The sequence below is a fragment of the Heterocephalus glaber genome, unplaced genomic scaffold, assembly GCF_053883595.1.
Source record: "Heterocephalus glaber isolate CG9 unplaced genomic scaffold, H.glaber_assembly_v1.0 deba00000347, whole genome shotgun sequence".
NCBI classification, from domain to species: Eukaryota; Metazoa; Chordata; class Mammalia; order Rodentia; family Bathyergidae; genus Heterocephalus; species Heterocephalus glaber.
In genome coordinates, this window is record NW_028258143.1 from 12,262,480 (window position 1) to 12,277,686 (window position 15,207).

General features: G+C 40.0%; 1 protein-coding gene across 1 annotated transcript in view; it reads left to right on the plus strand.

Annotated features, from left to right (window-relative positions):
• Map3k19 (mitogen-activated protein kinase kinase kinase 19) overlaps positions 1 to 15,207 on the plus strand; it is a 73,503-nt gene that overhangs the window by 53,595 nt on the left and 4,701 nt on the right. Inside the window, exons 11-13 of the mRNA XM_004836108.3 lie at positions 2,000 to 4,411; positions 6,870 to 7,019; positions 9,978 to 10,675. Of these exons, the coding sequence (XP_004836165.2) occupies positions 2,000 to 4,411; positions 6,870 to 7,019; positions 9,978 to 10,675 (3,260 nt within the window). The remainder of the gene's footprint in view (positions 1 to 1,999; positions 4,412 to 6,869; positions 7,020 to 9,977; positions 10,676 to 15,207) is intronic.

Here is a 15,207-nt window from a genome sequence, read left to right on the forward strand (position 1 = left end):
TTCTGTTGGATCTGTTGTGGCTTCACCTTTTTCATTCTTAATTGCATGTATTTGTGCCTTTTCTTTCCTTTTTTTGATAAGGTTGGCTAAAGGTTTATTGATTTTATTTATTCTTTCAAAAAACCAACTCTTTGATTCATTGATTTTATGTATTGTTCTTTTAGTCTCCATTGCATTGATTTCTGCCCTGATCTTTATAATTTCCTCTCTTATACGAGCTTTGGATTTCTTATGCTCTTCTTTTTCTAGGAGCTTGAGGTTCTGCATTAGGTTATTTATCTGAGTTTTCTGTTTTCCTAATATGGGCATTTACTACTATGAATTTCCCTCTAGAACTGCTTTCATTGTGTCCCATGGATTCCTGTATGTTGTACTGGCATTTTCATTTACTTGTGGAAACTGTTTAATTTCTTCTTTAATTACTTCTGTGACCCACTGGTTGTTCAAGAGGGTGTTATTCAGTTTCCATGTGTTTGTTGGGGTTTTAGGGTTTCTTATGTTATTGATCTCCAATTTTATTGCACTATGGTCTGATAATATACAGGGGGTAACTTCTATTCTTTTACATTTACTTAGACATGTCCTATGAGCTAGCATGTGGTCTTTCTGGAGAATGACCTGTGTGCAGCTGAAAAGAATGTGTATTCCGATTTTGTGGAGTGGAACACTCTGTAAACATCTATTAAGTCCATTTGTTCAATAGCTTGGTTCAGTTCTAGAATTTCCTTGTTAACTTTTTGTCTAGATGATCTATTTGTGATAGTGGGGTATTGAGGTCCCCCACTACAATTGCGTTAGTGTTTATTTGGTTTTTCATGTCTATTAATATTTGTTTTGTATAGTTGGGAGCATTCATTTTGGTGCATATATATTTAGGATTGTCATCTCTTCATCTTGGATTGTTCCCTTCACAAGAATGTAGTGACCATCTTTGTCTCTCTTAATTAGTTTTGGTTTGAAATCTACCTTGTCTGCAAATAAGATTGCTACCCCTGCTTTCTTCTGGGTTCCTGTGGCATGGAGAACTGTTTTCCATCCTTTTACTTTTAGTCTATGAGTTTCTTTTTGAGTTAGGTGTTTTTCTTGTATACAGCCTATTGTTGCATTTTCCTTTTTCATCCATTCTGCCAGTCTATTTCTTTTGATTGGTGAATTGAGGCCATTAACATTGAGGGTTATAATTGATAGATATTAATTTATCCTTGTCATGATGTTTTACTTTTGTTGGCTCTTTTATTTCTTATTTTTTCCCCCTTTCCCTTTAGTGTCTTACCTTGCCTGGTGGATTCCCTCTGCTGGGCCTCACAGAGTTGTGGCCTTCATTGCTTTTTTCTAGGATATTGTTTATAATTGTTTGGAGTGCTGGTTTGGTGTTCATGAAATTTCTCAGGTGTTCTTTGTCATGGAAGTATCTAATTTCCCCATTAATTTTGAAAGATAGTTTTGCAGGATACAACAGTCTAGGTTGGAAGTTATTTTCTTTTAGGGCTTGAAATACTTCACTCCAGGCTCTCCTTGATTGGAGGGTTTGTGTTGAGAAGTCTGCTGTGATTCTGATGGGCTTTCCTTTGTAGGTGATTTGTTTCTTTTCTTTAACTGCTTGTAGGATTTTGTTTTTCTGTTGGGTTTCTGGGACCTTAACTATTATATGTCTAGATGTAGATTTTTTTGGATCATGGCTAGTTAACCATGAGTGCTTATTTCTCATTTTTGAAAGTATTGTTTTGTCATGGTTCTAAAAAAACTACTGGGTATGAGATTTTAGTTGTTTTGTATTGTTTTTCTTTTTGGTGCTGGTGATATAACCCAGGGCCTTGTACACAATAAGTTCATGTTCTACCATGGAGATTTTAGTTTTTAAAATTTTTTTTATCTCTAGGATAGCTTTGTACTTTAAAGTCCTTCCTTAAGAGAATATTACAATCTCTTCAAATGACTTTAAACCAGGTAACATGATATTTTTATGTTCATTCTCCCCTTTTTCTCTCTTTCCTTTTAGTTACCTCTGCCACCACTGTCACTCTTGCCCATGAGATCTGATGTCCTCACTATCCCCAAAAGTCACAAGTTTCTAAGGGAGAGAGAAAGAAATATTTCAAGCTTCACATCCTCTATATCTAAGCTCTCAGTTAGTCCATCACAAGAAGCCTCATTGAAGGGCTCAATGGATCAGAATCTCAGGACTTCTGGTAGCTATATTTGGTCAAGAAACATGTGTTCTTTTTGGAATGGTAACCATCACAGACAACACCTGGAGGTAGAGGAGAATTGGAGATCCAAGGAAACAGAAGAATTGGACAAAACTGAAATCTCTTGCTTTGATAAAAGGCAGTCTTTTGTGTTCTTTGAGACTTTTAAGGAAGGCAATATTCTTATAGGTAGGGGAGAGGATATTGAATATTATGGTAGTGATATTAGAAAAGCAGAAGAGAACTCCCAATATCTTTTATCAAGAAAGAAACAAGATTCAGCAGCCAGAAAGTATGAACAAGATTCAGAAATTGTATGTACCTTTCCAAGCAAGCTCCAAGAAGCCCAACATTCAGTAGCAACTCTAGCTGAGAATGAAGAGATTAAAAATGATACCATTGATTCAAAAAGCTCTTCATTGTATAAAGGTGAAGCCACAGAGCCCAACATTTTAGAAGAGTTTACTGAACTTAAAAGCTTGTCAAATGTAATCTCTGATGGCCCCACTGAAAAGCTCCTAGAAGGTCATAGCGATATGGAGACAAATGTGAAACTATCTATAGCAGAAGGAAGCAAAACAGAAATGAATGAGAAGATGCCTCTTGTTGACATCACCGTCCCTGGAGATGGAACCCCCCAGGAACCAGCCATAGTCAAACCAACCCTCCAAAAAAGAAAGACCACCATTCATAACAGTAACTTCAACATACTTGCACACCAAGGAAATGACAAACATAAGATGAATATCCATAGAAGTAAACTGGATTCAAAGACCAATACAAGTAACAGGACAGCTCAGAATTTCATGATTTCCATTCAAGCTTCCATTAAGCCAAGTATGCATAAAACTAGCATAAAAACTCAAGTTTTCCCTGCTTTGGAGCTTGTTGATCCCAGGCCTCAGCAATCACTGAAGTTTCAAAGGAGAACACCACAGATGGAAAAGAAGCAATCAACTTTCCGAACTCAGAAACCTAAAAAGCAATCATTTCCTTGCATCTGTAAAAATTCAGGAATAAAAAAGCCATGTGTTCTTCTCTCTGCTCAACCAACAGAGCCAAGACTACATTACTTAGATCTTAAGTATAGTGACATGTTCAAAGAAATCAATTCAACTGCTAATGGACCTGGAATATATGAAATGTTTGGGACCCCTGTTTATTGTCACATGAGACAGGCTGAACAACATGAAAACAAATTTTACTCTGAGATATATTCAGCTCCATCAGGCAGATGTATAACCAATAAATGTCAATCTTCACACAATGAGAGGAGCAGCAACAGCAGAACAAGACTTTCTCAAAAAAGACCACATATTAAACCCCCCAAGCCTTCAGTTTCTCTTAAACAGAAGCACAAATGTTTAATTTCTAAAGGGAAGGGTTGTAAGGCTGTAGGTAGAAACCTACAAGACATTGAAAATAATAATGGTATTTCAGAAGCAGGCTGGCAGATAAAATCTTCAGGAAATGACTTTCTCTCTCCCAAAGACCAAGTTCAGCCCATAAACTTGTCCCAGACTCTTGAGAAGTCCACTGAACAGAACAAATTCATTCCTGTTTCAGGTTTATCCATTGTTGAAGAAATTTCCATGGAAGAGTCTACCAATGAAGGAGACATTTCTAACCATCAAATACTCACCACGAGCCTTAGAGATCTGCAAGAACTTGAAGAGCTACATCATCAGGCTCCATTTGTTCCTTTAAAAAACAGCTGGGCCATGCCCACTGAGAAGAGTTCTATTAAGCATGTACTGCCAGAAAAGCAAAGTACAACACCTCTGGATAAAATAAATGCCAGCCAAATGTTACTGAATTATCTAGAGTTTGATAATGTTTTAGATAAGCCTAAAACACTTGCAAGTTTCTCTTTCCAAGAGAAACAAGAAAGCACATCTTCCCAAACATATCGATATTGGGCACATTCTTTGGATCATGATAGTTTAACAAGTAAGTCAATAACATTTCAAACATTAAGAAAAACTTTAAAGGATACAAATTCAATTTCCCAAGAAATTCTGGATTCTGTAAAGAATGAAGAGTTGACAGATGAACTATTAGGTTGTCTAGCTGCAGAACTATTAGCTCTTGATGAGAAAGATTACAACTCTTGCCAAATAATGGCAAATGAAACAGATCCTGAAAACCTAAATCTTGTCCTCCGAAGGAGAGGAAATGCCACAAAAGAACTGGACAGAGAGATGACAAATATCACAATACAGGTTGGTATAATTAGAATCCTAGATTCATTGGGATGGGAAGGGACCTCAGAGACAATCATAAACTCTAAATAATTAAGTAGTTTTTTCAAGGTCTCATTGTTTGATCACAAAGTTGGAATCCAGGTCCCCCAGAAAGATATTTTCTGTATGTGGCCTTACTTCTGGGATTTAATTAGTTTAACACTGGAATGAAATCACTTGGGGTAAATTAATTTGGCAAAACTATTTACTTAAATAGGTCGTTATTTTATTCATTGATAACATTTTCAGAGCAGATACTTTTTCATGATTAGTAAATAGATCAGCAAAGCATTACTACAGATGTGTTTTAGGTGTTGTGTAAGATGGAAAGAAATGACTATGGCCTGTGAAGTAGCTCACCATTTCATATGAAGACATGAAATGAACATTTCTCAAAGATTCCCTGCACTTGAGCATTTGGTCTCAGATGATTGACTACGTTAGCACAAAAATATTGATACCTACTATGTTTCTGGCACTGAGCTAAGAACAAGGAAGATAGTGGTGTATAGAACTCAGCTATTGCTCTCAAGGAAGCATAAGCAAAACTCCTGAAAAAAAATTTAAAGCATTTTGTTTGGCATGGGAATGAGAATAGAATGGAAAAAAAATCAACACATAGTTGTGGTTTGTTTTAGTATACCCTGAGCACATGATTTTCCTATTCTGCTCAAATTTTAAGGACAGAAATAGCAAGTTAAGCTGAAATGTTATTTATTAAACACGAAACCAGGTGTGATCAAAATATACAGTGAATATTTAAATTTTTAAAATTTATTACAGTAAAAGACATTGTGACTAAACTGGCAAGAAGGATGAGGCAGGTGTGTTTGAAGTGAGGGGGAGTATTTTGAGGGGGATTAATAGCAATGTGACTTTGTAATAAATTTAAACATTCACCTATTTTTGATTACATTTCATCAGATACAAAGTAAATAAATACACCGTAGCTCGGTTTATTGAGAACTTACATTTGAGTGAGGCTCATTGTAATACATCATTGTAATGCTCATTATATTACATCATTGTAATGCTTTATAATAGCACTATAAATCCTGTAGGTACAAATATGTTCCCATAGTGTCAATGAGGAAATTCTTCAAAGGTATACTTTTTTCTTGACTTCCAGGGAAGTGCTTCTCAAGGTTTCCTGTGAACATGTTATGATTTAGATTGAAAATGGCTCCCAAAACCTAGTGTGTGTGTGTGTGTGTGTGTGTGTGTGTGTGTGTGTGTGTAAGGTGATTGGACTATGGGTTGGTAGCACTATATAGCTTGCTTTTGGTTGGAGGATATGGGTCACTGGGGGCATGGCCTGGAAGGGTTTATCTCCCTCCCCAGCTTGTCCCTTGATTCTGTCTGCTTCCCTACCACCATGGGCTGAGAGCTCTCCTCCACCTTGCCCCTCTACCATGCCTTGGAGCCAGTAGACTATGGGCTGAAACATGAGCCAAAATAAGTTATAGGTGTCAGGTATTTTGTCCCAGCAACAAGGGAAGTAACTAAGACAGAACATGAATTTCTTGGGGATCCTATTAAAATGTAGATGTTGATTCAGTTTGTCTGGGACTTGAGATTCTGTAGGTCTAGAAAGTTGATTCTGCTGGCCTGCACATTCTCTTCAGAGTAGCAAAGGTCTTCAGGATTTTGGATCTTCAGTCAGTTTTGATGAAGATTAAATTCTTTGTTATGGGTCTGTGTGTGTGCATGTGTGTATGTGTGTGTGTGTGAGAGAGAAACTGTTTGTGATCTGTTTTGTAAATGTACATGTTTTCTCATATATATATATATGCTTATACAGTGGACCCTTGACTTACGAACTTAATGAGTTCCAGAGGGCTGGTTGTAATTCAAGTTGGTTGTAAGTCAGTACAGCTGAGATCTGGATGTTTACCTGGGTACATGCTATAGATAATAAGAGGCAGGTGAATCTTCCACTAACCTAATTAACCCAAGTCGGATCCAACTTTAGGGTCCACTGTATGTATATGTGTTTGATTGTATGTATATCTTATGGAAATAAATGAAGAACAGGAAATGACTATTCAGAGGTTGCTTCAACCACCTCCACTTGCATTTGGTAGGGACATAAAGGCAGGCAGAGGGGTGGGAAGGATTTATGATGGGGAAAAGGAGACCATTGGTGTGGGGAAGTCATTTGCTTAACTAGAGGTGTGGCATTCTATGAGATTAGTGAGAGAAACATAGTCGACATTCTTTAATTGGTCCTAAGTTGGAAATGGGGACAGAATTTAGAGAAGCTGTTATTAACCGAGTACTGGTTATGTGGTCATTTTTGGGAAATCTGGGGGTCCAGAAGTTACCTATGAACAGTAAGAATAGCCATGGACAGGTACATTTGAAAGGAAGACTACTGTACTCTCCATTCCAATGACTCAGTTTAATGCTGATCTTTCCTTTTGTCTCATTTTTCCAGAGGTATAGTAATGGGTTTAAGATATATGACAGTGAGGAGAAATTTCTGACTTCAAATGAAAAGAGGATGTTTTCTGAAAAGAGCTTAAATCATGAAGAATCTATCTTGTGGACCAAGGGTGAGATCCTTGGGAAGGGAGCCTATGGCACAGTAAGTTCAATCAGAACTCCCAGCCCTCCTTGACTTTTCTTTTCCCTAGCTGTCCTCTCTGCACTCCTTCTGCCCACACTCTTACATAAAGTTCTTTCAGTTGGAAATAACAGAAAACCCAAAACTAACTGGCTTGAAGGAAAACATGTTTATTGTTTTATGCAGCTAAAAGGTATGGAGTTGGTCTGGCTCTGGGCACAAGTGGTTTCCGGGATCAAACCATATCATCACTATTTCTTTATCCCCATCTGGCTCTTGTTTTCAGGCTTCACACAGTGGTTTAATGACCATTGCATTTCTTGCCTCTCATTATTCCCGGTTCAAATCTAGTGGGAAAAAACCTGTTCCTTCAGTGGCTCAATGTTACTGGAAGTTGGGAGAATCATTTCCAGGTGGCAAAACCAAAAGTTGTACCTTGTGTTTTGCAAATTGTGTAAAAGGCAATCTAAAGTCTTAGTAGTTTTGATAGTATTTACATAGGTGAGTAAAGAAAAGACTGATGCTCCAAATAAGATAAAAATCTTTGCAGTTGCCAGTTGGGAACATTGCAGGAATGGGGTGCCGTGGGCCTCTTCTAGAGATTTTTTTCCAGATTCTTGTTGTCCTGAACAAGGAATTGGTCAAGACATGTGCAAAATGGAGCAAGGTTTTACATTTATTAAAGGTAGGAAAAGAAATACGCTCTGCAGGGTCAGAGCAGACCACTTGAAAGAGCTTACATGTGTAGTAGCCATAAAGTTAATGGTGGCCATCTTTGGTCTCTCTCCATTCTGATGTCAGTTAGATCGACGTCATCCTATCAAAAACCTACTTGAAGGACTGTGGATTTAGCTCAGTGGTGCCACTGCCTGCCTCACAACCACAAGGTCCTGAATTCGATCCCTGGTACCGCAAAAACAAAAAACAAAACAAAAATACCCCTTCTTGATTTCATGTCAGAAGAATTGAAGATAGCATGATCTGATTGGTCCCTGGTGAGTCTTAGGATCTCTATGATTAACTGGTCATGCCCAGTATGCCCAGTTGGCCATACTTTAATCCTTGGGTCAGGTGGAAGGCACCAAATCATCTAGATAACATCAGGAGGATTGCCTCCTGCCAGGACTTGCCTCCTTTCTCCAGGAAGCTTTAGAACTGACCTATCCTTATTTCATTTATTCAGTGAGGGGTTTTTAAAAACCACAATCTGATGTAATCATTATAGAAATATATGAGGCAAAAATGGTTATATCGGCCCAGCTCTAGCAGGTTTGGAGAAAGCTAGAAAGAAAAAGGTGGGCTGGGGAGGGCCGGGCAAGGAGGGGGCGATATTTGCCGCTGGGTGAGTGGCCAAGCCTGAGTTTCCCCGGCTCCCACTAGGCTTTGTGTACAGGGGATCCGATTACGGGGAATAAGCTTTACCTGCGAGGTAGGCAGGAACCCTCTCACGTTGAGAAAACTCGTGGAGGCTGCACACTGCTTCGGGTCCACAGTCTGGGCGCCCAGCGCTGTAGTGAGAGCCCCCGAGCCCCAGCATTCCCTGTATCATTATAGGCCTGTACTCGCCCTGAGGTGTTTGGTTTGAATGTAAGACAATGAAGTGGAAGGAACCTGCTCCCACCACTCAGGAAAATTCTTTTTAGAGAAGCTCTGTAATCCTTATCCCCACTGTCCTCTTCTGACTTCTCACCCTGTTACTGGTGCTGAGCGTTACTGGTTACTGGTACTTGTTCAAGAATTTTGCTTCTCATTGATTTTGGTGCACTTATGTTAGTGTTTAAGAAGGTAAACACGTTACATGGTTCAGTACATGTGGATGTTCAAACTAAGTGTGTTTAGCTGGGGATTTAGCTCAGTGGTTCTGCCGCCTGCCACGCAAGTGCGAGGTCCCGAGTTTGATTCCCGGTACCAAAAAAGAAGAGACTAAACAAAGTGTGTTGGTTATAGTTGGATCTTTGAGTCTTTTTTTCCTTGTAGTACTGGGACTGGAACCCAGGGCTACACACATGCTAGGCAAGAGCTCTACCAGTAAGCCACACCGAAGCCCTTGATTTTTTTTTTTTGTACCGAGAATCTAACTCGGGGCCTTGCGCTTGCCGGACAGGCGCTGTGCCGCTGAGCTACATCCCCGGGCCTGCCTGCCTTCCTTCCTTCCTTCCTTCCTTCGTTTTTCTTTCATTCTTGTTTTTTGAGACAGGGTCTCTAGTCCAGGCTGGTCTTGAACTCACTATGCAGTCCAGGCTGGCTTCCAACTGTGGGAAACTGCGACCTTGTCTTTTCGATCAAGGGATATAAACAGGACTGCCTACGTTTTAAACTTTGTTTCCCCCTAGGTTGCCCTCCTCCACCTCATACACCAGAGTTGCAGTTGTTGCAGTTATAAGGAACCTGGAACACCTTATGCCAAAGACTTTCAATTCCCTGTGCCCTCAGACGCCCTCAGCTACTCTGCCCAGCAACCCTTCAGCCTGTACCCCTTGCCACATAAACTAGACAGTCAGGGTAAATTGTGAACCTTTGAACCAGCCAGTGGGGAGGTCAGCTACCCCCATGGATATATAAGGAGCTGCTGCAGCAGCTTGGTGTGCTTTCTGCCTTGCCCTAGAGTGCATGCAGCCTTCTGCAGAAGTAAAAACTTTGCCTTGTCGAGAAAAAAAAAAAAAAGGTTGTATCAGTTTTACTGACAAGAAAAACTGAAGTCAAAAAACTTACACAACGTATACAAAGTTATATAGTTGGGGAAAGGTAAAGTCAGGATTGTAATCAATCCAGCTACTCAACTCCAAGCCAGTATGATACCCACTTACCATACTGCTTGCTCACTCCCATCTTGGCTCCAAAATTTGCTTCAAAATTTTGCATGTAGATGAGAATGTATCAAGTGTTTGGAAGAAGGGAAAGTCAAATGTGACATGAAGCATTTTGTAAATGTGCTATGATATCATTAAATTTAATAATAAGGTATTTGTTTGTTTCTAGGTATATTGTGGTCTCACTAGCCAAGGGCAGCTAATAGCTGTAAAACAAGTAGCTTTGGACACCTCTGATAAATTGGCTACTGAAAAGGAATACCAGAAACTACAGGAAGAAGTGGATTTGCTCAAAGCACTGAAACATGTCAACATTGTGGCCTATTTGGGGACATACTTGGAAGAGAATATTGTAAGCATTTTCATGGAGTTTGTTCCTGGTGGCTCAATCTCTAGTATTATAAACCGTTTTGGGCCACTGCCTGAGATGGTATTTTGTAAATATACAAAACAAATTATTCAAGGTGTTGCATATCTCCATGAGAACTGTGTGGTACATCGAGATATCAAAGGAAATAATGTTATGCTAATGCCAACTGGAATAATAAAACTGATTGATTTTGGCTGTGCCAAGCGTTTGGCCTGGGCAGGCTTAAATGGCACTCACAGTGACATGCTGAAGTCCATGCATGGAACTCCATATTGGATGGCCCCAGAAGTCATCAATGAGTCTGGCTATGGAAGGAAATCAGATATCTGGAGCATTGGTTGCACTGTGTTTGAGATGGCCACAGGGAAGCCCCCACTGGCTTCCATGGACAGGATGGCAGCCATGTTTTATATTGGAGCACATCGAGGACTGATGCCTCCTTTGCCAGACCACTTCTCAGAAAATGCAGCAGACTTTGTGCGCATGTGCCTAACCAGGTAAGAAACAGAAAACAGGAAGAGGAGAATTCCTGAGTCCGAGCAGCTGACATTCCCTTTGCAATTTGTGGCCCATTAAATGCTGTTTCAGTTACATAATCAATTAGGGAGTGATTTTTGTGCTGAAAGTAATCATGACTAATTGCATTGGGTGATTGTTGTTGTATCAAGTATAGGGGGCAGTGCTTCAGGGAGAAATTGGCTCAATTAAGTATGCTGTCAGGTCCTGACAATAATTCTCCAAACCAGTGGGTTTGCAAAATTTGCTAAAGACCTACTTATGTATCAATGGGAGTATGAAGCTGGAACTCATCCATTACAACTAGGATGATGCAGAGCATCCTAAAATCACCCACCTAGTGAGGCTCAACATTTAGTTGTAATACAGGTAAGGCTGAGACTCATATTCAATTTCCTGTCTTCCAAGAAAGCATGCTTTCTTATCCTTAGATGAAAAATTCTAGTGCTTATCCTTTTAACAAGCACATATGACACCTATACCCTAACTGCCAAGGGGTTCATTTTGTCTTTCTGATTAAATCTCAGAATCCACAGTTCTCCTTGTCTGCTAGGAAGTGTGTCCCTCTGTCTCGCTCTCCCAGCACACATATCAGTCTGCCCTGATTGATTTTAGGATGAACACGTGAACCATGGGTGGAATATGAACTCCAGGAGTCTAGTTCTGGGCACTGCTAAATGCAGAAAGACCTTAGGTGTCTCAGTGTGGATTTTATGAACAGAGCCCCAGGTACAGAACTGCCAACCTTCCTGAAAAAAAACAAAAAACAAAACCCCAACAAACCACAAAAGGGACATAATGGCATTAGGGACATCACATGGAGCAGTACTCGATGTGATTTGTCTTAGCTCTAAAATTACTGTAGTTGCTTTGCTGTGAGTTTAACAATTACCTGTTTTTTTCTCACAGCTAGAAACCACTTGATTATTCTCATTTTCTTTCAAGTTATCATTACATAGACAAATACAGCTTTAAAGAGAAAGAGTGGAATTGTTTATGGCTCTCCTTTTGAACCTTTGCATCATAAACAAAGCAATACAGAACTTATACCACTAATAAACAGAATTATGAAGGTTAAGTGAAATGGCATATATAAATTGCTTAGCAGTCTATGAGGCACACAAGTAGGACTCTGTAGTTAATAATCATTAGGAAGAACATTAACACACTTCAATTAATTAGTGACACACACACACACACACGCACGCACACGCACGCACATATAATCACCTCTTGAAATTCTACAGCAAAGACCCTAAAGACTCTTGCATCTCACCTGACGCTGAGGCAGTACGTTGGATGGCAGGTCAGATGGCAGTGTGCTGAAGGGCCAGAAATGGACTCTGCTTGAGACTAGAAAGCAAGGTAGGAATCAAGAATTTAGACTTTGATGGCAGAAGCAGTGAGAATGTAAAGAGGATCCCAGAACATTTCAAAAGAAGGTGAATTAGGACTTGGTAATGGAGAAGCATAACAGGATTTCATGGTTTTGAGTGTGGATAATGGGAGAAATAGCTGTGAGAGCAGTAGGGAAAGGAAATTGAAAAGGCCCTTGCCACTTGTCTAAGGAGACATTTGGAACTCCAGAAAGCAATTAGATTGGAGGTACAAACCTGATGCGGTACTACAGCCTGTAGTCCCAACACTCAGGAGGGAGGCTGAGGCAGGAGGATCATGAGTTGAGGCCAGGCTGGGCAACTTAGTGAGACATTACCTTACAAAAAAGAAAAAAAAAAAAAAGGTGTGCAGTTAAACATTCTTATAAGGAATAGGAGTATAGCTCACTGGTAGAGTTTGGTTAGCAGCCACAGGGCCTTGAGTTTAACTTCCAACACCAGCTAACAATAAAATCATTACAATGTCGTTATAGTCTTGAAAAAAATTAAAGGCTGAGAAAAATATTTTTGAAAATGTGCAAGGAGAAAAATAATACACATACAATCAAATCTAGCATGTAACTGGAAAAAGAGACGGACAAAGGAAAAGATGGAATGAGAGGAGTTGCCCCAAGGTGGAAAATCAAGAGAACAAGTTTCCAGTAAGTTCCAACAGAGACAGTTTCAGATAGGAGGGAATAGTGAGCATTTCAAATACTACAGATGACAAGGAAGATGAGTTCACTAGATTTGGTTAATTTCAAGAGGATGATTTCTATAGAGCAGTAGGCCAAATTGTAAGGATTTAGGGGATAACAAATGTTAGGGGAAAGAAGTAGAGTTGAGGATTCTCTTTAGTGGTAGAGCATGTTCTTAGCATGCACAAAGCCCTGAAATTGATCTGAAACATCACCAAAAAAACTAACCAAACAAAAATCTCACAGGGTTCACATTATGGACATTTGCAGGGATAAAGTAGGATAGCTGGTGTGGTGGTACATGCTTATATTCTGAGCACTCTTGGAGGCTGAGGCAGAAAGACTGCACATTTGAGCATACCCTGGGCAATTTAGTGACTTAGTGTGATCTTGTCTCAAAAAATAAAATGGGCTGGGGCCGTGGTTCAGTGTGAAGGCTTTGGGATCAATCCCCAGTACTGGGGGGGAAAGAAGAAAAGAAAAGAAACTGGCCAGATGGCAAGCAAATGATTTTTGAAGAGATCACCATGTATTTATTTTTTTTGGTACCGAGGATTGAACTCAGGACCTTGTGCTTGCAAGGCAAGTGAAGGCACCACTGAGCTAAATCCCCGGCCTGAGATCTCCATGTATTCTGAAGGCAGGAGAAAGGAAATCCAGATGGAGAGATTATTATTTTGAAATGATATATTAAAATAAACGTTAAGTATTTTATCCCATAGTCATCTGAAAAATAACCTGGTAGTCATTTTGGTTTCAAAATTATTAAAAGATAGCCAATTAAGCCAGGTACACAGGTGCATGCCTATAATCTCAGCTGAAGTAGGAGGACCACAAGTCTGAGGCCAGCCTGGGCAACCTAGCAAGGCCATCTAAAAAAAAGAAAGAAAAAAGGGCCATGGATGTAGCTTAGTGGTAAAGAGCTTGCCTAGCATGTGTGAGGCTCTGTTTGATCTACAGTACTTTCCAAAATAAAAGGCCAATTTAACCAAGAGAATGCCTTTGGAATAGACCACTGCAGCTGTTGACTGTTCCAAAGGTTCACTGACTGCTTTACTGAATGATAGATTTCCAAAAGATTTAAATTTCTTGAAGAAAATCTAAACTACAATAGTACGGAGCAACTATCTTCTTTTAATTTATTCTCATCTAAGAGCATCAAATGAGCATATGGTCAAAATGGGATTATTTCAATCACCAAAGCATATTTTTAAAAGTTTTAGGATGGTTGGGGATTTAGCTCAGTGGTGCCATGCCTGCCTCGCAAACGCAAGGCCCTGAGTTGATCCCGGTACTGGAAAAAAAAAAGTTTTATGAAATTATTATTTGTGGTACTGGGGATTGAACCTAGGGCCTGGTGCAAAATAGGCAAAGACTCTTAACACTGAGCTACACCCTCAGCCCTTTTTAGTTTTGAGATAGCATCTCACTAAATTGCCTTGGCTGGCCTGTTAGGAAAAAAGGAAGAGAACAAACGTAGGAGCTCAACAGGACAGGTTTATTTTAGAACAAACTTGAGAGGGGCCACTCCCAGCACTGAGATCAGACTGGGTAACTCTCGTACAGGATATAAATTCTTTCATAGGGTCATGTGCATAAACTGGAGCTGTGAAAGAAAAAAGTCAAAATAGGACTTTTGAGGGGAAGAGTTCAGTGAAAAGTTGTGGCTACCTGCGGGGGACAAGGCTTGGGAACATACAAGGAGTTGAGGTTGCTTGTCAAGAGCAGGGCTGAGTAACAAGGGGAGTTATGGGGGTGCTCACTGGGCCTTATCAGCCCATTATTATACATCCTTAGCAGATGTACAGAGCACAGGGAGTGGGAGATGATGGTGGTCAGATTCCTTCACCTGTAGCTCCAATCCTCCTGCTCAAGCCTTCCAATTAGTAGGAAGTATAGGGGTGCACCGTCACACCTGGCTTAATTACGTTTTTTTGTTTTTGTACCAGGGATCGAACTTGGGACCTTGCGCTTGCAAGGCAGGTGCCGGAACCACTGAGCTAAATCCCCGGCCCCTTAACTACTTTTTACAGTCTTCAATTCTGCCTTTTTTTTTTTTTTAAAGCAAAGTCTTGTTATGTAGTTCAGGCTGGCCTTGAACTCACAGCAATCCTTCTGCCTCAGTCTCCCGAGTGCAGAGATTACAGGTGTGTGCCACCTGGGTTCTAGTCTGGATTCTAATATTCTAAATCTTAAATCTAATGCTAAGCGCTTAATGTACTCTCAAAGTATGAACTGTAACTGTAAATTATACCCCAAATTGAATGAAGTGCCATGGAAAAGTAGGGCCTAGTTTTTTTTTTTTTTGGTACCGGGGATCGAACTCAGGTCCTTGTGCTTGCACAGCAGGCGGCGAAACCACTGAGCTAAATCCCCGGCCTGAAAAGTAGGGCCTAGTTTTTAATCACAAGTTTTTGAACACCTATGTGTGTTGAAATG